The 25943-nt window shown below is 35.5% G+C and overlaps 1 protein-coding gene across 1 annotated transcript in view; it reads left to right on the top strand.

Annotated features, from left to right (window-relative positions):
- TTC27 (tetratricopeptide repeat domain 27) overlaps nucleotides 1-25943 on the top strand; it is a 227793-nt gene that overhangs the window by 100385 nt on the left and 101465 nt on the right. Inside the window, exon 11 of the mRNA XM_007476051.2 lies at nucleotides 21708-21803. Within this exon, the coding sequence (XP_007476113.2) occupies nucleotides 21708-21803 (96 nt within the window). The remainder of the gene's footprint in view (nucleotides 1-21707; nucleotides 21804-25943) is intronic.

Genomic DNA, 25943 nt, shown 5'->3' on the forward strand with positions numbered 1-25943 from the left:
CCCATGAGTTGTTATAAAGCTCAACTAAGATAATATATGAAAAGTGCTGTATAAATGTAGTTATTATTGTTAGTGATTTTTAGTATGAGATCTATTTGAGGTAGAATCTCCCTAGGACCCACCATGGCTTTAGGGCAGTTATAGAATTGATTTTTTTTTTTTAGGAATTATAGTCATTCGTAGTTTTATCAACATGATTCTATTCCATATCTGCAGTTATAATGACCTGAAAGAATTCATTTTCCAAATGTGCTTAAATTATCTCAAGGGAATAACTTAAAAACTGAGCTGATCAGACTTATTATGTAATCCTTGAACTACCATTTAAACCCCAGTGTGTGTTGGTTCAGATGTTTTTAAATTTATGGCATTTATATGTGTGTTGACTTCTTGAGTGAGTCATAAGTTTGATTTATAGATTAATTTAGTTCTGCTGTAATTTTAAACTAATCATAAAACAGTATTCTGGCCTGGAGAATGTAGTTGTATGTCCTCTTGTGGGCCTTGAAAGAATTGAAATATTCAGCCTTCTTGAAAGGCTTATTTTTCAAAGTAAAGCCATTTTTAGTCTGGAAGTTATGAATTGTCAGTGTTCAGTGAATGAAGCAAGATTATTAATTTTTATTCAGAATCATGGGCTTTCAGAGCTGGAGGGGTGTTTAGTCCTTTTGGTCCTTTGGTCCAATATGTACCCGCTAAGCCTGATAAGTGGTCATTGATTTTCTACTTGAAATCTCTCCAGTAATGAGGAGGAACCCTTCTGGTGTTTATCATTGTGCATTTCATCATTATGGGTAAACTTTTATTGAATACTCACTGTTTCTGGTGCTTTGGGCTAGGTGTTGAGGATATGACGAGGTATATGCTGCAGCCCCTGACTCCAAGGGGCATACATACAGTTTAATGACAGAGACAGGGTCTATCATGATAAAAATTACATTACTTTATAGGATTCTTGCTGAAAAAGCAGTCAAGCAGCAAATGTGGGAGATCAGAGGAAGGAGCTACCTCAGATATAGAGGATGATGGGAGATATATCCTAAATTAGATGCAGCTTGGTCAGGGCACAGAGAAGAAGAAAGGACATTGTAGTTTTAGGAATCACACCAGTCACAATGATGATGAGGGGTGACACTTTGGGATTTGCAAAAAGCTGTACTTACATGATCTCATTTCAGTCTCAAAATAACTGAAAAGTAGTATTATTGTCTCCATTCTACAGATGAGGGAATTGACTTTCAGAGAAGTTGAATGAATCAGTCCTGGTCACACATCTAGTATGTGTTGGGAATATGATTTAAACCAGACTCCCAAGTTTAGTATTCTGTTACTTTGAAAAATTGTGGAGCAGAATTGGGCATGACTTCTTTGGAAAAATATTCTTATGTAGGTACAACTGACTTTCTCTTCACAGAAAGGCCTCAAGGAGACTGGATGATCAATTCAGGGGTTCTGAAACCTTTTTGTATCATTGGGGCAGCTAGGTAGTACAGTAGATAGAGCTATGGGATTTGAGTGAAGAAGATCTGAGTTCAAATTCAGCCTGACACAACCTGTGCCTCAAGTTTCCTCAACTGTAAAATGAGGATAATAATGACACCTACCTTGCAGGGTTGCTGTGAGGGTCAAATGAAATGATATCTGTGAAGCACAGTGTGCACTGAATAAATATTTATTCCCCATCCCTATATGGATCCATTTGGTAGCTTCATGAAGCCAATGGATCCTTTCTCAGAATGTTTTTAAAATCATAAAATAAAATATGTAGCATTACAAAAGAAAGTGATTATATTGAAATGCAGTTATTAAAACAGTAAAGAATTCAGTTTTCTCCAGATTAAGAACCCCAGAGAACTTGCTTTTAGTTTTTTGCTATTGAAAATATTGCTTTTTTTTTTTTTGTATATATAGGATCTTTGTCAGTGACCTTTTGGGAATATAAACTTAAGTGTAGGAGCATCATGTCCACTGACCCAAGCAGTTTAGAAACTTTCATAATTTGTGATTATTTTCTAGAAGGGCCATATTGATTCACAGCTGTACAGCATTTCAACAGAATAAATTTCCAACATTGACTGTTTTTCTTTTCTAATGGTATTTTGATTTTCATTTAATTTGAAGAATTTTAAATATAGGGTCATTGATTGTAGCCTTTCTTTTTTTAAGAACATCTTCATTTTCTTTGACCACTTATTTATTGAAAAACAAACTCATTCTTTTCTTAAATGCAGATTTTTCTTTTGAGCAGTTTAAAAAAGCAGGGCACTTGATATATATTTCTTTTTCTGAACAAAGACAAGGGATCTTGAAATTGTATGTACAAACTAATTTTTATAAATTTCTCCTTTTGATTTCTTTTTGAATTAAAGATTGTTTTAATTTTTTATTTAATGTTAAAATATTACGTCAGAAATTTTATGGTTCTGTGACCTCATTAATATGCTCCATCCTTGAGTGTCCATTGACTCCTTTTCCTTTTCAATTCTTTTCTCAGCCCTCCATCAATCCTCCACAGAAATTCTATCCAGTACACTGGTGAATTTTCATAGCTAAAACTTTTCTTATGTACTAGGCTAACACTTGGGCCTACTATCTATTTTTTAACCCTTTCCCATGTAAAATGTGATTGTTCCATATATTTTCTTAATCATACTTGTCCTCTTTTTCAGTAGTTACCAAACTTTTGATCTCCCTTTACCATTGGTAAAATTTTTAAAGTAGACTCCTTCTAATATGTGTATTTTAGCTTTAAAAAAATTAGTAGAATTTATCTAGAGTAACACAGCTCCTTCCCTGCTGTGGAATTGGCCAGCCTCCCACAGGGGATGGGTTCTTGGAGGTGAGATGGTGTCAGTGAAGTGATGGATGGGACACAGCTTTTGCATTCAACCTGAAGCACAAGTTTCACAGGATAAACTGCTCCTCCTTGACTGAGGCCTGGCTTTATTTTATATCCTCATGATCACACATATACTTGGCACACAGTTTCATTCTCAACATACATATTTCCATAGAACCTAACAACAGACAGGAAGCGTAGGGAGATAGTCAATAAAACATTGTTGCTAAGTGCAGGGTCAGAGGGTAGAATCAACATGACCCAAATATAGGTTGGGGAATTCAAAGCACAGATTTGCCAGAAGTTTTTATGCCTATAAAAGATGGTCCTATCTAAGTAGGTATATAAGAATACTTAGTCTTAATTTTATAAGTGGGATCTCCTGGTAATATCCTAGGGGGACAGAGTGGGACATCTGTATTAACTCTGTAAGCATGTTGCTCTCATCTATTTTTCCTGGGACTAAGTAATAATAATGATTATAGAAATTCCAATAATAAGGGGATGTTAATAATGAAAGTCACTTAGTGGGGTTTCAGTGCATGTTTCTATCCTTCCTGGGGGCTGCTTTGCAGTCCCTGGTTTCCATGTGTGACTGTGTCAAACAGCGTGGTCTTTGATGTCTCCCGGCACTTCCCTCCTCTCTGCATAACAGTAGGCACCACCATCATCCAGAAGAAAGATATGTTCATACAAATTATGTCTTTCATGTTTCCACCTTTCAGTTCACTCTCTGGAGGTAACATTCACAATGTATTCTTCATGTATTAACTCTACAATTGTGTATGATGTCCTCATAATCCCAGTAGTTCTTCCCAAATTTTATTAAAGTTAACCTGCTCATTATTTCTTATGGCACCATTATATTTGATTATAATCATATAACATTTGTTTAGCCATTCCTCAACTGATGGGAAGATCCTCAATTTCCAGTTCTTTTCTATCACAAAGAGTGTTGCTATAAATATTTTGGTACGTATAGGTTCTTTTCTTTTTCTCTGATCTCCTTGGGGAACAGATCCAGCTAGGTGTAAGGGTGTACATAGTTTTATAACACTCTGGTTGTAATTCCAAATTGCTCTTCAAAACGGTTGGATCAGTTCACAGCTCCACCAAATGTACATTAGTATTCCCATTTTTCTATACCCCCTTCAATATTTGTCATTTTGCTCTTGTGTATTTTACCTTAATAATTCATATATGCCCTACTTCACTAATTACTCTGGTAAATAAGGCAATATAAATAAAAGGAATAAGATAAAATCATGTTTGATCCTGGACTGAATTAGGAGTTATTGTAGTTAATTCAGTAGGTGAATGACAAACCTAGACCCTACCCTTTAGGAAAATCACTTTGGCTGCTGTGAAAAGGTTGTACTGTAGCAGGGAGAGCTTTGAGGAAGGGAGGCCAGTTAGGAGACTGTTAATAATAGTCTCAACATTTGGGATTATGGAAAACACTGCTGTTTCTGAAATGAGAGTCCTTCCTTTCCAATTCTGGGCCCAGCTTATTTTCCATCTGTAGTATTTCTGCCTCTTCTATTTGTTTGTGAAATGGACTTAAAACTCAATGGCTGACATGTCCAAGTACATTTCATAATCTGGGCAATATGTAGTCTTTGTATTGAGAATCCAATAAAAATCTTTTTCCACTTGTTTTTTTTTCCTCTGTAGTCTCTTAGGAAGATGCCTCATTTCTGACTGCATATCTCATTAAGAAGGACTTAAAATATTCCATGGATTAATGTATTCTTGAGCAGTATTATCTGCAAACAAGATCATCTGAATAAATTCACCTTCTATTTAGAATCCTTCTCCTACTGGGACATTGTGCAGGTCATTATCCATGAAAGTGGTAGATGCCTTTGGCAAACAGAATAAGCAGGCTGTTGAGGTTAAAGTGTAGCTCTTTTTAGAAAACTTTCTCTTTAGTACTGGTTCCCTTGGGGAAATGACTAAATCTTTGAGCCTTATTTTCTCCAACTACAAAGGAGGTAATAATGTGTATATTACCTTCCTCATAAGGAGGAAATGTTATAAAAACCTGATAAAACCTCAAAGGACTATAATCATTAATGGTTGCTATTAGGTCTCCCTATTTTACATTTTCTTTGATGTTGAGGATCAGAGAAATGTATAAAGTTGCCTCTGTAGTTGCATTCACCACCAACTATTGTATAACTTTTTTTAAAAAACCCTTACCTTCCATTGTAGAATCAATACTGTTTATTGGTTCCAAGGTGGGAGAAGGTTAGGTTAAGGGCAAAGTGAGTTAAATGACTTGCAGGGTCACGCAGCTAGGCAGTATCTGAGGTTAGATTTGAACCCAGGTTTTCCATTCTCCTTGTCTGACTTTCTATCCACTGTGCAACCTAGTTGTCCCAATAATTTTTTTTGAATTGGACCTGTGATTTCATTGGTATAGAGGACTCCCTATGAACAAAATTCCCTCTACTACAGTAATTGGTGCCTGGTTACAACTTGTAGTCTTGGGAGAACCACCTGGGGTAATTAGAGGATAAATGATTTACCCAGATTCACACATCCAGGATATGTAAGAGGTGGGATTTCAGTTCCCATATTCTTAGTTCTAAGGCCAGCTCTGTATCTGTAATACAATGCTTCTCCTAAAGAATAAAGGGAAAAACATAACCAGACTAGTTAATTGCACAAATTATAACAGAACTCCTCCCTCCATTTTTCTCTTATTGAGCATTTTCCCTTTCTTATAGTCTAGGAAATGCCAGAGACTTTCTGTTTTTAATGATACTTAGCCAAAAAAGAAAATATAGTTCTTTTGTCATTTTACTTAAATCTTTCGATCTCTGTAATAGGTATCATAGGTATCAATTTTGGATCACAGCTTCCTTTCTACCTTTGGATCCTTTGTGATCCATATCCACATCCTTCCATAAATCTTTTGCAGATAATCCAACCATTATGATGCAGACCCTCTTTGATTGTCTTAATATTTTGTGGCTACCAGTAGAGTATATGGTCTTGTCCTTCAGAAAGCAGTGGTAGAGGCAGGAAAGCCTTAAACAGGATTGTTATTAACATCCTGGGATTGCTTTTCTGTGTGGTCTGAAAAACTCATCTCAGAAATCAGATCCATCTCTAGGTAATGTTTTACATGTTGGTAATGGCAAAGGTTGTGCCATAACAAAAATACAATTTAGCTAGGAAAAAGTAGACTTACAGGTAAAAATGTCAGTGTTAAATTGGTTCCAGAATATTAAGATCTCTACATTAAGGCGTGTCCTCATGTCTGAGAATATTTAAAGAACATGATTGTACATATCTTATATTTATTAAGTTAGGCTCTACTAGAATTTTATGTGGCATTTGGGTATATGCCAAAGTTAATAGCCTCAGAAGCTTTTTAAAAAAAATTAATTAAAGAAAAAGACTGGCAATAACTTAGGACAATGTTATTACCTGATCTATTTTTGAATGGTTTTCCTAAAGATAGCTTTCTGGGCCATGTGGATTAGAACAAATAGTGTAGGAGCCAGAGGTAACCCACAATTGACTGAGTAGAGCCTGCTACATTCATTTTTAGGACCTTTTAAGGAATGTCCTTTATTTTCTCCATATAAATTCATTCATTCTCCATAGAAGCCATCATTGTGATTTGGAGGACATCCTGGCTTCTCAAATATTGTGTCTTTCTAGACCAAGCTTTGGCATTTTCTAACCAGTTAGAAAGATTTGCAGTGTTGCCCTTGAAAAAAAGACTATAATTTACAAGTGACCAGCTAAATATGGAGCTGGTTCACCAGAAGGTTAGCCATTAGGTGATCCAATTTTTTGATCATGGAAATCCATGAAGATGATATGAATCAAAAATAGCCCTCAGTTCTTTTGGCACCCTTTCTCTTTTGCAGTGATAATGGTGTAGTGACTAAAGATCCTAAAGCACACATAGAGTTCCTAAACTGTTAAGGATCTGTGATTTAACTGAAGTTTTTCTTAATGTCCAATCTTTATCCAGTGATCAATGAATTGATATGCTTCTGGAACTCAAGGAAAACCTCTAAGCTTTTGATTAGATTCTTAGTGGAATGTTTATAGAACACATGAATAAGAACCCACCGATGACAAGGAGATTGTCCAGTTGAAATTAAGGTAAACTGAGGCACAAAGTTCTGAGCCTGTTTAGTTTATTAGTAAGGCTAGTAGTTACCAATAAAAAGTGTCTCTAAGTTTCCTCGTAAACCAAAAGATCCAGAATTAGGACAGACAGATCATTTTTACTGACAAAAGGAGGAACATCCAAAAAAATCCCAAACCCATTGAAGGCAACATCATAGATTACAAAACTATATGATTAGTCACAGAGCTTGTAGCACCATAGGCATGAAGAACAATACAATTAGCTGGAAATTGGGAATGAAAGATGAACAACAGTTGCTAAGATAAATGCTCATAATTTGAGTCCACCTGTTAGGACAATTTAGTGATAGTGGACTAGACTACTTTGGATAAACAGGCAAGACTCCTGGTGTCTATCTGCATCCTTCGAGGATAGCAGATTTCCTTGCAGCAAGAATAGAAGAGTGATTAGCAGGAGAACTGAACTTCTACACTTAATTCAGCAGCAATGAATGTTTTACAGGAAAGCTGAATATCCACACAACTCTTAAGGTAAATGAAATGTATCTTAGGCAATTACAAAAATATTTTCAGTGATTCTGAATGAAGTAACACAACAGAATCAATTACAAAAATAGACACTATCAATTTGATTTTTTTTCAAGACAGAAAGATCGTCATACGCACTTTCAGAGATTTCTCCCATATTGAAGATATTATGTATTTCTCTTAGTGCACTTGAGTTACAAAACCAGAAAATTTTAGCCATGGAGCCCATGTCTTTAATTTTATAGAGCAGAAAACCAAGAGCCAGAGTGATTAAGTGATTTGCCTAGAGTCACAGGGCAAGTTAATAAAAGAATTTTCTATTTTGCTGCTTTTCTATTTTGTAAAAGCAATATTTTCTGTTGTTTTCTTATCCTTATGGTATATGAGGATATAAAACTAGGAAGATGAATACATTTAAGTTTAATAGTTAAGGGATTTAATTAGTAGGCAGCATGAAATACCTTCTAAACTTTTGGCAGCATCTCTTTTCTCTTTGGGGCTATGGTTCTTTCAGCCTGATATTCAATCATCAAGTATTTAATTAAACTTCAACTATGTACCAGGCTGGTGGCTAGATACTAGGGATTCAGAGAACAAAGTGAAATAGTCTCCACTTTCAAAGAGCTTATGCTTTCTCATTGTTGACAAGGCTTATGTGGAAAGAACACTCACTGAATTCAGAGGGCCTGGGTTCAAGTCAGCTGTGATGCATATTACCCACATGTGGTCTTGGTCAAATCACTTAACTTTCTGGAGCCTCAGTTTCCTCATCTGTAAAATGGTAGGATTATATGGAAGATATGGCCTCTGAGGCCCTTCCAACTCTAGATCTGTTATTCCTTAATCCTAATGGTATACAGAGTGTTCGAGGCAACTTGGAGGGCAGCAGCTGTGGCATTCAGACAGACTTTGTGTAGAAGGTGATACTTCAGCTAAGTCTGAAGGAAAGAAGATTTTAAGGCCAGAGTTGAGAATGAAGTGTATTCTAGGCATGGGGACATTTAGTGAAAAAAACATAAAGACTGGAAATAGAGTTATATGCATGAGGCTGTTTTGACTGGACTGTAATACATGATTAGGAATAAGGTGGCATGAGGTTGGAAAGGCAAGTTGGGGCCAGGTTGTGAAAGGCTTTAAATGTCAAAGTAGAAGAATATGTATTTTTTTACTGGTTTATTGAAACTGGGAATGATATGGTTAGGATAATCACTTGCGCAGCAGTGTGGATGATGGATCAGAGTGAGGAGATTCTTGAGGAAGGAAGACCATTTAGGAAGCTATTGTGATAATACCTGCAATAATAATGAAGCTGTGAACTAGGATGGTGACTGTGTGGATAGAGAGAAATTGACATATACAGGAGACATAGAATTAGAAAAGTTGTATAAAATCGGTAAGAATGAGGAGATAAAGATGACACTAAGATTATAAATCTGCTTGAAATGGTGCCTTCAAGAAAAACAGGGAAGTTTAGAAGAGGGCTGGGATTTTTTTTTTTAAATAATGAATTCTTTTCTAGAAATGTTGAGTTCCATATACTTACAGGTTATCCAGTTTGAAATGTCCAATAAGAAGTTGTTCATCTGGACTAGAGGTACTGAGAGAAAGTAGTAGTGGAAAGGTAGATAAACACACACACACACACACACACATTTTATATATATATATATATATATATATATATATATAGCTATACTTTATATTTTTATTTCTATCTCCATCTCTAGTGTAAGAATTAAATTTAATGTGTAATAAAAATATTATATTTTAGAAGATTTATTAATGATCATTAGAAATCAAGGAATAAGAAGGGTACAAAATAAAGACCATGTGCTCATGGCTAATTAGCCATTTCAAAATCCCCACTCACCACCGCCATGCTCACCAACAGGGCCAAAAGGAGGTGGAACCCTTCATATCCTTGCCTAATATCCCCGATCTACAGGAAGTACATAATGACAGGAAGTCAGTGGGCTCCTGGGAAATGTAGTTCTTTTTTAATAGGGTAACAGATTTTCAATTATATGCTAGGAATCATCTGAATAGAGGTAATAATTGAACCATGGTAAGGTTATCAAGTGAGAAAGTATAGCTAGAGGAAATGGATAGCGAAGATTGAACATGGGGGTAATTATAGGGTAGGATATGGATGATGAACAGCCAAAGCAGACTGAGAAAGAACAGTCAGATCAGAAGGAAGAAAACTGAGAGAGATCGGGGTTACAAAACCCCATAAGGTAGAGAATGTTATGGAGGAGAGGGAGTTCAACAGTGTCATACATTACAAAGAAATCAAGAAGGATTAGAATTAGAGTTATTAATTAAGAGATCATTAGTTTTTTGGAATGCAGTTTCAGTTGAGTGATGAGATTAGAAGCCAGATTACAAAGTGATGTCCCCAGTATCATAGACCTTTTATAAGATTTTATAGACATAAGATTATAGACATAAGATAAGATTATAGACATTTTATAAGATTTCTTCCTGCCTATTTCAAACTCTGGTCTTCTGATCATCACTATTATCAACCTCTCTAGTGTACCACTTTGGAAGTAATTGTCCATGTTGTGTGGATTATTTGTATTCCTTATTTCCCCCCAATAGAAATGAGCTTTTTGTTGGCAGGGACTTTTTGCTTTTTGCCTGTATCTCTCTAACACTTAGCCAAATGACTGGCACATAAAAAGTGCTTTAATAAATACTTGTTGCTTGTTGTAGTTAAGTATGTGGCTGACCAAAGTTGTCTGTTTCACTGGGTATCCCTCCTGAGTCCATTATAGAATGAAAAATTTGAATAACTGTTCAGTGGATACAATTGTGAACATATATTGAGTTTTCAACTTAAAAGGGAAACATATTTCTCAATCTGCAGGCCAAAGTGTATAAGTCTGTGCATTTATCCATTGCTTTGTAAATTCACAGATGTGCAAAGAGATTTCCAGCAAAAACCTAGATTGAATCCAAGTTTTCTAAACTGATGTCAAATTCTGGCAGTTTTTCTGTGCCCATAAATGCAATGATGGCTGTACAAGTTTGAACTCTGCTATCAAAATTCCAAAAAATTTATAATTCTCATGGTGATTTCCCCTAACGCTTCGTGGAGAGAGCCTTGCTTTTGGAATAGCGCTCAATAACTTTAGAGATTGAAAAAGTAGCAGTTATTTGTTGCTAAGGATTTGTTTCTCTTCAGCAGTATTAACCTTTCCTAAAAAAATCTCCTCCAATCCATGCATTTTTATATGTCTACATTAGAATTGAGAGATGGTGCCCTTGTAAACTCCTTGGCACTCCTTGTCTGCCCCTGATATCAAGTGTAAGCCAATATAGACTGACCAGGTTCCCTGTGCTTTGTTCTTGAATTGAATTGAAACATTATTTGAGTTCTTTACTCAAAAGAATGAGCAGGAAAATCATTCAGCTATCATTTTATTTTTACTTGCCTCCTCTAATACAGCAGACAGTACTTTCTTTCTCTTTCAGAACTGTATCTGTGAAGGAGAAAATGCACTTTAATTAGCCTTCTGTGCCCCAGAGCAAGGAACTTGAGAGGAGAATTATGTCCACTAGTGGGTTGACTGCACATCCCAGAGGAATGGAGGCAGTGGGAATGCTGTCTAGCTCCACTAAGATTTATAGGGTTTGAGTATCTTGTTAATTAAACATTTGGGTTGTTCCAATCTTGTAGTTTTCAACACATGAGATTAAGTGCTTGTTCCAGAGAAAATGGGAGAGAACTTTGGGAGGATATGAGGATTTAAGTTTTTAAAAAAATAAATACCATCAGCGAGCATGCAAAAGGAAAAGCACAATTTTGTTCATTTGGAATACTTTTATGTCATTTCTATTTCTGGTGTGCAAAAAAATTGGGTTTATTTTTGTTTAGTGGCTACCCACTCTAAATTTTTTTAAAGCTGCTGCTGTTTTACTTCAAAGTGAGATACTTTAATGTTTGGTTTTCATCCCTGAAAAGTTGAAAATGTCAGCTGTGAGAGACAGCATAGGGTAATGGGAAGATTATAGAAAAAGAGTTGGATTTAATGTCTGTCTGCTATGCTTACTCCATCTGTCCCTGTTTATAAAATCACTTAGTCCCTTCATTTCTTAGTTTCCTCATCTGTAAGACTGTGATAAAAACAATTGACTTTATATGGTTGATATGACTAGAGCTACTATAAAGTCTGAAGCAGTATTTTAAAATGCATTATGAATAATGTTAGAAATGGAAATAAACTGGCCATTAAGAAATAGAGATGTAGAGTTTCACAGTTCCAAGATGTCAAGGATTAATATTCAAATCCTGATTCTGACATTTTAGGATCTGTTGTTGTAACTGTGTTGACATTTGCAAAGAGAAGTGGCATAAGACCAGCAGGAAGATTCTGGAACTTTAAAGGGGTTTAGGCTGAGACCAAGTTAGTTAACTCTCTGGAGAATCTCTGGAGGTGTTAGTTGCAGATTTCTTGGTGGCTATCCTTTCCTGATTCCTGATTGCTATATTTCATCAAAGCAGTTCCTGGTGAACCTGAACCATCTACAGAGACTGTGAGATCAAGTCTTGATCTTTTTGGATCTAAGACCTTTCCTGGCCTTAGCAAAGTCTTACACAGACCCTTTCCTTAATTCTAACAAAGTGGGGTTTAGTTGAGGGTTTTAGTTAAGATTAGGGACTGTAGATTTGGGTTAGGGAGTAGAGTAGGAAATTTACTAAGAAGAAATCCCTGTGAAGGGATTATTAGATCTGGAGGTATAGATAGATTAACATTAGTTTACATAATTCCAAATCCCTGTTCCACCTTTCTATATTTATTAAATCCAAAACTGTCCTGTGTTAATATATTGTTCTGTGTTTATTAGCTCAGGGTCTGGCTACCCTTCCCAAACTGGATTACTGACCTTAATTACCATTCCCTGAACCTACTAGTTATCTCAGATAGTTATATCAGTTTCCAAACAGTTATATCATTGTGTAACATTGGTAAATCACTTAATTTCTGTGGGATTCAGTTTTCTTAGCTATAAAATCAAGGGATTGAGCTTCATGATTCATTTTAGCTCTAAATACATGCACCTATCACATATTCATAATTATAAATTCACAAATTCATAAATATATAATAAATATATAAATATCTACTTCTAATGAAGTTGAAATATTTGGGGATGAAAGTAATTTTCTTACATTCTTAAAGTCTTAAAGCACCATATAAAGGTGAATTATCTCTAACGCGATGAAACTTCTCCTGGTAGCTATTACAGTAGATAGTACCATCCCTCTGCCTTAAACTTCTAGGCTTTTAGTTGTCTTAGACACTCAGAGTTGTGACCTGACATGAGAAGAAGCCATTCCTATCCTCCTCAATGGCTACCAGAAACATGCATGAGATTCTAATTCTTGGATCTTCTTAAGTGATTCTTTCCCCCTCAGATTTTCAAACCTCAGTGTGAGAGAGAAGTCTTTCTGTTTAATTGAACTAATGATCGTCAGATGGAAGAGATGTACGTTGCATGTAACCTTTTCTCTCTATTTTTTAGTATAGGTCATACAGACATATTCCAGTATTGTTATTTAATTTCACAAAAGCATCATAATGTTTGTTAAGGCAACAATATTGGATAGTGAATTCTCTAGAAACAGGGTTATAAAATTGGGGAAACATCAATTAGTTAAGTTAATGAACTGGAAATTTTGGCTAATATTTACCTTTATTTCTATAAGATAACATAATAGATAACTTGGCTTTTACTGCCCACAAATCAGTTAGTTAATAAACAAGAATTTTCTCTGTGGCATGAATTATTGTAGTATCAGGGTTCAGAGACAAAAACTAAAGCCATTTCCCACATTTTAGGGGGATACCACATTTTAATGTATCAAATATAACAAAATATATAAAAAATTTTTTTAATTTGGTGGAAGAGGAAACACTAGCAGAAAGGGGAATTAGAAAAGCCATTTGTGTATGAGACAGCATTTAAGTTGAATTTTGAAAGAAACTTGTGATTGCAGGAGGCTGAGAGGGTGAGAGAGTACATTCTAGGCACAAGGAGCAGCCTGGATAGCCTTTGCAAAGGTGCAGATAAGGCATAGGGAGTGCTCTCTGTGAGGAATATCAATAAGGAGAGTTTGGCTGAGGGATAGCCAGTTAGTTATAACAATAGAAAGAGTGCCAGACCTGGAATCAGGAGGATCTGTGTTCAAATGTGTACTCAAACACTTCCCAGCTATAACTCTGATTGTCTAGCCCTTGCTTTTCTTGTGTCTTCGAAGTGAACCTAAGAAGAAGGCAAGGGTTTAAAAAAAAGAAAAAGAAAAGAATTTGGTTGGACTTTAGAGTGCCAGTAGGTGAGAATGGAGTGTGGTTATGATTACTCTCAAGTGTTTACCTTTTTTTAATGTTTCTCTTGAGTCTTCTTTTTGAATGCCACATTTCCTATTTTTTCAGGTCTTTTCATCAGAAATGCTTGTCTTCTATTTCATTAAATATTCATTTTTTCTTCTGAAAGATTCTACTCAGTTTTGCTGAATACGTTTTTCTTGGTTGTAATTGTAGCTTGTTTGTCTTTTGGAATATCATTCCAAGCCCTATAATTCTTAATGTGAAAGCTGCTAAATCTTGTATGATTTTGACTGTGGCTCCACAATATTTGACTTGTTTCTTTCTGACTGCTTGTAATATTTTATCCTTGACTTGGGAACTCTGGAATTTGGCTGTAATATTCCTGGGAGTTTTCTTTTTAAGATCTATTTCAAGAAGTGATTAGTGGATTCTTTCAATTTCTGTTTTGCCCTCTGGATATAAGAAATAAGGACAGTTTTCCTTGATAATTTATTGAGAGATGATGTCTAGGCTCTTTCTTTCATCATGGCTTTCAGGTAGTCCAATAATTCTTAAGTTATTTTTCCTTAATCTATTTTCCAGGTCAGTTCTTTAAGTGAAATATTTCACATCTTCTATTTTTTCATTTTGACTTTTATGTCATTTTCATTTTATTTCTTTTGACTTTATTTTATTGTTTCTTGATGTCTTATAAATACATTAGCCTAATTCTAACTTTTAAGAAATTATTTTCTTCAATGAGATTTTGTGCCCTCACCCCTCTCAATTTGGCTAATTCTGTTTTTTTGAAAGTTCTTTTCTTCAGTAAATTTTTGTGCCTCTTTTACCATTAGGCCAATCCTGTTTTATTAAGGTGTTATTTTCTTTGCGTGTGTGTGTGTGTGTGTGTGTGTGTGTGTGTGTGTGTGTGTGTGTGCGCGCGCTTTTACCAAGTTATTAATTTTCCTTTCATAATTTTCTTGTATCACTTATATTCCTTTTCTAATTTTTTCTCTACTATTCATCTCTTTAATTCTTCTAGGAATTCTTGTTGGGCTTGGGTCCAGTTAGCATTTTTCTTTGAGGCTTTGGTTGTAGCTGTTTTCTTTATTGTTATCTTCTAAGTTTATGTCTTGCTCTTCTTTGCTACATAGTAGATTTTTATGGTCAGTTTTTCTTTTTTTTTTTGTTTATTCATTTTTCTAGCCAATTTCTTGACTTTGAGCTGTATGTTAAAGTTGGGTCATGTTCGCCTAGGGATATGGGAGGCATTGTCAAGGTTCAGCTTTTTCATTATGTAGCTTTCAGAGATAGTTCTTGGGGTTGACAAGTTTTTGGTGCTTCCAAGATGGGATTATCCAATGAATGGTGTGGTTATTGCCTTCCTAGTCTTTACTAAAGAAGTGCCTGAGTGCTTCTCCAGCCACAAATTCTGGTATTCATCATGGCCCTGGAAGTGTGACCATGCCTTGCAGCCACAAGTGCTAGTACTCCTTTTGACCCTGGAATTGTGACTAGGGCCCCTGTTCCCTTGTCACTGACCACTAGATCTCCTTTGTACCTGGTCCTATATCCATTGGCAGCACAGGGCTCCCTGAAGCTTTTTCTGACCAGTTCTCTGACTCCCTTTTCCTTCTGTGGGCTGAGAGCTCCTGAAGATGCTATTGTTGTTGCTGCTTCTATCAAGGTTTCCTTTAGGATTGTGACTGGGGCTGTTGCCCTGGCACTCTACATGTATCCACCATGGAGTCACTGAGCTCTCCTGCTGACTCCCAAGTTGACTTAGATTAGAAAAATGTTTCACCTGGGCCATTTGTTGAGGGGTTATTTTAAAGTGACTTGAAGGGGAATGCTGAGAGAGTTGAGCAGGGTTACTGCCTCAAATCTACCATCTTGACTTCTGTTTTTCTAGTATTAAGGCATTTGATCAGATATTTTATAGTTTTTGTGTAATAAATAGAAAGATGTTGACTATATGACAGGATAGTTCGTTGGATTTGGACCTGGATTTGATGCTGTAATCAGAACATTTTTTGTGTATATGGGGGTGGTGGTGACATGAATAAAGGGATAATAAATCTCATGCTTATTGAATTTCCACCTACTACACAGCTAGGAGGGATAGGCACTCTACCATATGCTAAAGTCAAAAAGATCTTAACAGCTTGGTGCATTGGGCTGAATCTAATAAGATAAAACTCAGTAGAGATAAAAATAATCTTACACTTAGATTAAAAGAAATCATTTTGACAAGTACAAGATGGAGGAGCATGGTTAGATAACAATTTGTCTAAAAAAATATCTCTGAGTTTTAGCATACTGCAAGCTCAATATAAGTTAGCAGTCAGATGATATGATGGCCCAAACAGCTTCTGTGAATTTGGGCTGCCACTTGAGAGGCATTACTTTTAGGAATAAGGAAGATATTGTCCAATCGCCGCCTGCCTGTTAGAACACTTTGGAAGTATTTTGTTCAGTCCGAGGTGCCACAGTTCAGGGCTTCACTATTTTATATAAACAAACCCATAATTTACCCCCAACCTGGCTTAACCTGCCTGCCAAGACTGTTTTCCTAGGCTTTGGCCCCTTTGCAGTGTTACAGCTTCTTGGTAAAAGCTAGTTGGCAGGGGGACACTGAAGGAGAAAAGTACAGTTAACAAAAGCCTCTGCAAGCCCTTAGTCCTGGGGGGCCAGTCTTCCATGTAGCCCCCATACACCCTGCATATACGTATGCATGTGGAATGTTTTTACCTTGAAGAACCTTGCTTGGGTCCCAGCAGGGTTCTCTCAGTGGGCAAGTATTTTCGGTTCTGTTTGACTATATAGGACAAAACCAGCAGTGGTTGTTTTAAGTTGAAAAGAGGCAAATTAGGTTTGTCATCAGCAACACTTCTTCACAGTTAACCTAGGGTTATCTCAGTAGTGAGTCAGTTTTCCCTCCCTGAAGGTCATACTCCAGGATAAGTCCGTAGAATAAGATTCTTATGGAGGGCATGTACACAAATTAGTAAAGTATACATGGTTGAAAGTGAAAATGGAAGAAAGAAGAGATATGCACAAACTGCTCTGGGAAATTTTGAGGAAAGAGAAAGTACTTTCAGCAGGAGAAGATTGGGGAGCAAAAGCTGAGGAGATACTATATGAGCTGTTAAAATAATAGCAAACTGTAAAAATAATAAGTAAATGGATTAATTATGGGTTTTAAACTGATTTAGATATTCTGCTTGCTGTGCTTACAAAGTATCTTCAGTTTAAGTGAAAGGAAATGAAGCTTATAAGTGAACTTCTCTTCAGGGCCAGGCGCAAGAGACTCTTGTTATATAAAAATATACTGTTTATTGAGAGTATAAGGATAAAAAAAAGGATTTCTGAGTCTAAGAGGTTCTAACTCCACCCAAATAAAACTCCCTGGTTCTGCAAGCACCCGCTTCTCCTGTGTCCACAGGCTACATTGATCCTTCCTAATCTGGCTAACCCAAATTTTCTATATTCTACACTTAGACTAACACTATTATCCTTATAATTCTTAAGTTTGCCTTCAAGTTATAAAAATAACAAAGACTAGTTGGCTGAGTCTCAGCAAGAACTAACTTAGGACTCTGAGAGAAAGAGAGAGTAACTCCCCACTACCTCCCCAAAATAACTGCCACACCCAGAGTGTGTAAGTGTCACAGAAAAACTGTTAAACTGTCCTCATTTGAAACTGACATTCTGTCTTAGATCAGCTTCAAACTCCAATTCTTTCTCAAGCCAGCTTCTCTACTTATCTCTAAACTAATATAATAAGACTTAATTTCTAATATTATTCTTATAGAAGCTAAGTTTTTATGGGAGAAAAAAAGAATTTTAACCAGCAAACATGCAGCTTAAGGACAAAATGATTAAGAATTCAAGGGGGGGAGACAATATTTTGGTAAAGTGAATCACTATAGGATTAGGACCTTTGAAAGGAGATAATTGAAGACAGATAAACGTAATGGACAGGGACCAGGAGGAGACTTGGGGAACTTAAAAATTAGGACTATGAACAGACTCAGAAAGAGAGCAACAGTGAGAATAGTCTGCTTTTCTAGTAGAGTAAAAGCTCCTTGAAGGCTGGAACTATTTTTTAATTTGTCTTGTTTGTCTTGGTATTCCCAGGGCCTAACAAAATGCCCTGCACATAATAGGTGCATATTGGATTGTATTCAGAAAGGTAATGAGATGAGAGATTGTAGTCAGACAGGATATAGATATTTTAATTGTTGGCTTATGGGATTCCCCTACTGTGGTTGAGGTAGGGCAGAGATAATGGTTTTAGAGCACTGAGGTTATTGACCAGGGAAGCCAGGATATTGGAAGAGTCATTAGTGGAACTACTGACCCCATCAGAGGTGTTGGCCAGAAGCTCTTAAGGAAGAATAATGTGAGGCAGGTGCTGAAATCATTGTGGAAGTAGGTAGAGTAAGCTGTAGATGGGTGGGAAATAGCAGAAAGAATCTTCTTGGGCTGATATAATCAGAGGTATGAACTTCATGAACAAAGGTTGCTACCTGACAGTGGCAGGAAGAGAAAGTGTAAAAGTAGCTATGGGGGATAAGGAGTAAGTAGATTTCTCCCTGTCCTATGTGCAGGAAGGAATGAGAGATTTTTTTCTTTTTTTATGAAATAATTCAGTGATTTCTTTATTATAGTATTATAATCATATGTTTGAAACTAGAAGTCATTCTCTCTTCTTTTCTCAATACTCCATCCTTTCCATCAGTTAAGAGTACTGGACAGAACCATGCAATCATTTTGCATTTAGTTTCTATGAAGGAAAGCCAAAAAACTTTCAAAATATTTTGACCAAGATGGTTTAAAAGTCTGGTCATGTCTTAATTTGTTCTGAATATATTTGATCGAAGGACCAAGAGACTTCTTCGATGGATAAAAGAGTGATGTAATCAGTGTTGTCTCATGCTGAAATTGTACATAATATTTAGGGGAAAGGTGGTATATAAATTTAATTAAATATGATATAGGCAGCTTCTTTCTACCCATCAACTCAAACATCATTTAAGTTTGGGTATTTATCCTGTTCAGGTACTTATCACTCTCATCCAGGTTCTGGAATTTCTCTTTTTGTTCTTTAATTTGAGTAGAACCTTAAACTGTCCTCTTAACATTGTTTCTCTGAAAACTGTTTCTTCATACTCATAATTTATGCATTTTTAGCAAATAAAAGTTCTTTGTTCAGCCACCAAACTGTTCACATACAAAATGAGCATCACTGTATAATCTTTATGAGATGATTTAAACCTTCAATGTATGCAAAACTTCTATTTCTCTCTCCTTTGGACACCAAACTTGAAAATTGTTTCTTTACTCATGGATTTTTAGCAATTTTTATTAAACAAAAGTATACTTTCCCACTTTTAGCTTTGAAACTGTTCATCTATGAAAGGGACCCTACCTTACATTTTTCCAAGATGATTTATTTTTTTTTCTTTACATCAAAATACTTTTCCTGCTCCTTTCAGCAGCAAAATGGCTATATCTTAAAAGGACAGAATCTTGCAAAGAACAACAATTAGTTACTAGATTTTGTACATATGCTGGGAGAGGATTTAGATAATTAAAAGCACTTCTGTGAACCAGTGGAAGTGTTTTGTTGGTACACATCAGATACAGATATACTTTGAGGCTTAGTAATGGAGCAGATAGCAGACCTATGCTAAATCTGAGGGTGAAAAAAATGATTGAAATCATTGAGTTAGAATTGGAAGGGACTACTAAGACCCATTAGTTCTGTTCATTCCTGAACCTTCATCCCTTTTAATAATGATTCAGTGTCTTTATTAGGGCATAGTGAACAGAGCATTGGGCTTAAAATAAGGAGAAAACAGGATTTTAGTTTTTTTCTCTGCTTTTATCTAGTTGTATGACTTTGAACAAGTTTTCTCACTTCACCTAAGATGTGTTAGATTAGAAAATCTAGTGGTCTTTTATTATTCATTTTTTCAACTGTGTTCTACTCTTCTGTGACCCTATATAGGATTTTGCCATTTCCTTCTCCAGTGAATTAAGGGAAATGGAAGGTAATTCACTTGCCTGGGATCACACAACTAGTGATTGTCTGAGGCCAGATTTGAATGCACATTTTGACTCTAAGCCAAGTCCTCTATCCACTGAGCCACCTAACTATCTAAAAATATTTATCAACCTTTGTTGTTGTTGTGTTGTATCTAATTCTGTCTCCTTTTGTGGTTTTCTTGGCAAAGGGACTTGAGTAGTTTGCCATTTCCTTCTCCAAATCATTTTATAGATGAGGAAATTGAGACAAATAGGGAGAAAAGGCTTGTCTGAGGAAGGACAGATTTGATCTGAGGGAGAGGAATCTTCTGGAGTTATGGCCCAGCACTCTGCACTGCTACACTTGGCTATCCCCTTTACAATTCTAAAATTGTGAGTATTCCATTTAGGAATCATTTGTTAACTTATTTATTTACCCTTTTATGTTTTAGAAAGTATCTCAGAGATGTGTTGTGATGAGCATATCATTTATCAGAAGACATATATATATATGTATATATATATATATATATATATACATATATATATATGTAAAGCCACTACTTGGTGAAGCCACTACTCAACCTGGCTTTGAAGGCCTCAAAGGCCTTTCTAGCTCTAAATCTATGGTCCTATAATACTCAGTATTCTAATGGAGCTATTATGTTCTTCCCAGCAAAGCAGATATAATCCATCCATGACTGCCCCTGTCTTGTTCATGTGCTCCCATATGTTTGAACAGATTAATCTACCTGGGGACTTCTTACTGTCTTTTGACATTGTAAGGATATGTGGAACATGCTGACTGTCTAAAAATTATTTTTTCCTTGCCCCATGACTAGCTTGATTATCTGCTCTTTCACTTGTACATTTCTTTGTTGATATCTTCTGCTTAGTCTTTGCAAATTCCATTTTTTTCCCCCAAGGGAGATGAGTCACAATCTCCACAAACCAACCAGGCACTTCTTTCTTGCTCTTTGGATGACTTTAATTCATCAGACACTGTAATCTTGACAGACTTGAGGCCATACAGCAAATTAAACCAATCAAACCATGTAAAAAGGGTGTGCCTCATGCCGAGAAGATCATGGTAATTCAGAGGAAAGATCTGTAGGAATTTGGAGGTGAAAAGACTACATATAAATTTTCTAGTATTCTTGTGATGCTGGATCCAAACTCTCTTATGATCTTGGTGATGCTGTTCTGTGTTTGTAAAAGAGGGTTGCTGTAATAATTTCAGTAACAGATTATGGGAAGACTTATAGCTGTAGTTGCTGTTTGGAAAATTGGTCACTGTCTGCCTTAGAGCATCATGGAAGTGAGGTGCTTTTTCAAAGAATGTTGCTTTAGTGCCACATGATGCCCTGATTGCTGTATAATTTCCTGATGTTCCTTGTCCATGTGTTATTTTAGAGTAGGTTACATGTGAGTCCTCTGCCCATCTACCACCCAGTTGTTTCCCTCCAATAAATATATGATAATTATGTTAATCAAAGCTTTATTTCAGTAATATTGAGAAAACTTTGTAATCTGGATGATTCTACTTTGGTTTATGTGAGCCATAAGAAGGAAAATATTCATGATTTAGTCTTTAAATGGTCATTGGGATTTTACATATTCCAGAAAGTACTACATTTTGGAAATGTAAATTAGAATTGATTTTCATTAACAGATATGAAAATAGGTACTCTTTAGGTGTCTTAATATGCCTTTGGGGAAATGGATTTTTGTGACTAAAAAAAAACCCCTTTTCCCCAGTCTGCTTTTTATTTGTAGTTTTGTTAAGTTGCTTTTAAAATTTAAAGTCACATGTTTATTAGAACAGTCTTCTTGTGTACAAATAACTAAACTGGCACAGTTTATTCTATTTGCAGGCTCTCTCAGACAAGTTTGAAGATAAGAATACTTCCGTATTGGAACGTCTGAAGATTTTCTATTGCTGCCAGGTGCCAACACGCTGGGCTATACAGGTTAATTTCTACATGACCCTTTTAAAAAATATTATTTTAAGAGGTTTCTTAAATTGTACTAGAAATCACTGGTCTCACATGCTATGGATTATTCATTAGAACTACTAGTTGGAATTGACCGCGTTTGAATTTTTAAAGTTTTAATAAAAACATTTGGTCATCTAAATAAAAAATGGAGATACAAGTTACTCACAACTAATGTTTTGTTTAAAATCAGAGGCAACAGAATCTTAGTGAAATAAAAGTTTTAAAAAATCATACAATTCTCATCTTAGTCTTAGAAATCATACAGCTGTTTTTATGCAAGTTCTTATTTTCCAAGAAAAATTCATATTTTTAAGGCTTATGGGCTTCTGCTGATATAGTCACATTTCAGTTATACTATTCCCAAAGTATCAGAAATGCTCATTTATTTATTTATTTTTGAGGAAGAGAAGGTTTATTTTAAAATCACAGAATATTAAGTATGTACCATCATTTAGGCAAATGAGCATGAGGGATAACTAGGAAAAAAGAGACTAGGACTTTTGTACATAGTACTGTACATAGTAGATTAATGTACATAGTACATTAGTAGAAAGATAATCCCAGATGCCATATGTAGGAGTGTATGAATGCTCAATGCAATTTGAGAAACTCAATGAGGGTGGTCACCTCCCTCAGTTTTCCAGTAGTACAGGTATGTCATGGAATGATGGAGTTGAAATGAATTTTGCTGATCATTTAGTCTAGCCCCCTCAAATTTCCCCTGAGAAATCTAGGGCCCTTAGAGGTAAATTGACTTTTCTAAAATTACATATTTGATAAAGAAGCTAGGATTAGAACTTCATTTTCTTCTTTCTTAATCTTGCTTTCTTCCCATTTATTATTTTTCTGGGTTAAATACTATTAGCTCCTTCCCCAGATGGAGTGTTATATGTTCCAACCCCAGGAAGGGCCTTCTAGAAATTTTCAAGGTGATTCTACAGTTCTAATCTAAATGTAATCAAAATAATGATTTGATACTATTGTTGTCCTAAGGAAAAAAAGAGATACATTGGATTTTAGATGGTAGCTTCTTTGTGATTAAACCCCTATGTGTTTAGACAGTTCATTGTATTTTAATATAGATTCATAATACGGATTATATTCTTAATGTCCAGTGACACACTAATAGGGCTGGGTGCTTGCTTGCTGTAGGTCCTTTTATATTTTTGAGGTAGTCTGCAAAAAATATTGGCAAGTTAAAGGTTTAATACATCATCCCCAAAGTAATAGCCTTTTCATCGGGAAGGTGTTAAGTTAGTAGCTGAAAGATTTTTGGCATCTTTATGATGCTGAACTACGTAATTTGTTAAATGTTTTGGACCATGTGGTTTGTAGGACAAAAATATCAAACTCTGCAAAAGTTGTATAAAACTTATGTCTGTTAAATGTCCATCTTTTTTTTTTTGGATCTGTCTAGAACAATCAGGCATTACTCCAAGTCATTGTTATTCCCACCTTCAGGGCTCTGTGGCCATTGTGTCTCATGATGAAGCTGTAAAATCATTCTGGAGAAGTCACTGATGTGCTCTCTTTTTCACTGAATAATCCAAATGATCTCAGGGTGAGGAATATCATTCCTTTTTACTCAGAGACCTATTTATGTCATCTCTTTTGAACAAATCCCCAAATGAATACTTTTGTTCTCAGTTTTCATTCTTCAGGTTTTGAAAATACCTCCTTAAAACACTATCATTTCACCCCAGTATTTCACCTTTTATATTATTTAAAGGATAATTTGGTTTCCTTCTGGCCATTCCTTATGATGCATTGTGTCTGATTATCCATATTTACTTTTGAGAGGCACTATGGTATAAGAAATAGAGGGCTGGACTCAGAATCAGAAAGATCAGAGTTCCAATCCAGCTTCTGTTAAATTCTAGCTATAGGTCTAAAGATAAGTCACTAGATCTCTCTGATCCCAAGGTAACTCTCTAAGACTAGGACTTCAGAGGAGTTTCCAGGAATACTCCCATAATCAAGGGTGTACATGTGTGTATCTGAGTGTATGTGTAAGTACACATAACTTTATATATTTTAAAATATATGCATTGTATATTTGTGTGTGGTGTATGTCATACACATTATAGAAATGATTGTGTATGTGTGTGTGTGTGTGTGTGTGCACTCATGAGGGCGACAGAGAGTGATATACAGGGTGTCCTAAAAGTCTCAATGCAATTTTAAGTTTTTATATATACATGCATACTTTTTGTCTGTCTGTTTATCTATCTGTCTGTCTATCCGTCTGTCTGTCTATATCTCTCTATAGTTTATTTTAATAGTACCCATTTCAGGTTTCTCTCTTTTTAAAGAAAATCATTTTATAGTTCTTTGAATATATAAAATGGCTTCTCTTGGCTAGATTTCTGCAGAGAAATTTTGAAACCCAGTCCTCATGCTAGTACTTGAAATAATTTAATGAAACTTTATAACTTCAGGGATTCAGCCATCAGTGTGAGTATTGAGGTAGACTACCAGCTTTCTACCCCTTAATGGCTTTCAAGAACTGAAAAATTCATCCATCTCCAGCCAGCCTGGAGAAAATACTCCAAACTTAGCTGCAGGTTCATCTTGGTAGACAGACATACATTCCATCTTGAGGCCTTTGCAGGCCACTCTAAGCATGTCTAGCTCACTAGGGTACCTATCCAAGTTTGTGATGTACTGATAGTCTATGAAAAGCCAGACTTATTTCCTCATTGTGGAGGGGCTTTAAGTGGAAGAATATGATGATAGAGAGAAAAGCCAGGCATCATCCTGGCCTCACTACAATGGAGTGTTTTGATCAGGAACCATATGTACTTTCCTGTCTTTCCTTTTCCATTCCATTTTGATAGCCACCAGAGTCACCAGATACTAAAAATATGACCCCAATGTGGGAATGAATTTGTAACATTCATTAGATGTTCTCTTGAGATATTTCTGGAGTATATTTGAAAATACTTTTCAAAAAGTATTTCTTTCAAATTGTGTATGTGTATCTGTAGAAATGCCGCTAATCAAGTGAGTTTAAAATATTGTGGGATTAATTCATTAAAACCTTATTTATTGGGTTAATTTGAAAAGGTCAGACTGAAGTAGGTAAAGATATTGAGCCTTGACTATTGTTTAAAATTAAAAGTGTATGATTTTCAGAGAGGGCTATCAATTTGTTAAAAATATCCCAATATTTATTTTATTAAGTGCATAGATGAGATTAATTTATCATTGCTAGGTGATGAGCTCATTTATCTAGCATCTTCAGGAAAAGAGTAATTTATCTACATTGTATTTTCATGTCCACTTCAACTTCTTTTCCCAAGCAACAAAACTTGTTTATTTTCACCACTGGGGATAGAAATTTTACAAAATATAGTATACTACACAATTTGACCATATGCTAACTAGCCCCAAGTGGCTTTACTTTTTCAGTTTCTTTTATCTTTATGTAGTTTCTTTTGTTTTCCTTGCTTTTGTACTCTTATCATTCCTTATTACATGCTATGTCCTTTCTCACTTGTTAGGATCAAAGGAAGGTGAGAGGTAATAGGTTCTGAATGAGATTCTGCATAATTTAACATATCAGTTTATAAAAATCACAACCTTTTAAAAAATTAATTTACTGGCATCTTTTGTTTTTATATTGTCATTTCTTAACCTATCCCACACAGAAAGCCATCTCTTATAACAAAGAATTAAAAAAGAAAAAAAGCAGTTCAGAAAAACTAATCAGCATCTCAATCTAAAATCACATCTTTAAAAAATTATCCCTATCAGGCCTTGTTAGTAAGATGCAACTGAATTTTGGGATAAAAAGAAGCAGGCTAGTTGATAGCCCTTCTCTTGTCTGTATAAAGCACTTTAAATTTTCCACCTCTCACTGTCCCTGGATGTGACATTTTTGACTTCTGGAGAGTCTTTTTTGCTTGTATCTTGACTAGAGTTCTAGCTTATGCTGACTTCAAGAGTTACTTGATTAGTAATGGGTAGAATGTTATTATTACTTATCAGCATTGTATATCAATTATATAGTTAAAACTCCATGAAGACTTTTGGAATAGCCTATATATATGTGCTTGTGGGCATTTGAAATTCCTTGGTTCTCTTAAATATTTGAAGAGACAGCTTTACCCA

The sequence above is a fragment of the Monodelphis domestica genome, chromosome 1 (assembly GCF_027887165.1).
Source record: "Monodelphis domestica isolate mMonDom1 chromosome 1, mMonDom1.pri, whole genome shotgun sequence".
NCBI classification, from domain to species: Eukaryota; Metazoa; Chordata; class Mammalia; order Didelphimorphia; family Didelphidae; genus Monodelphis; species Monodelphis domestica.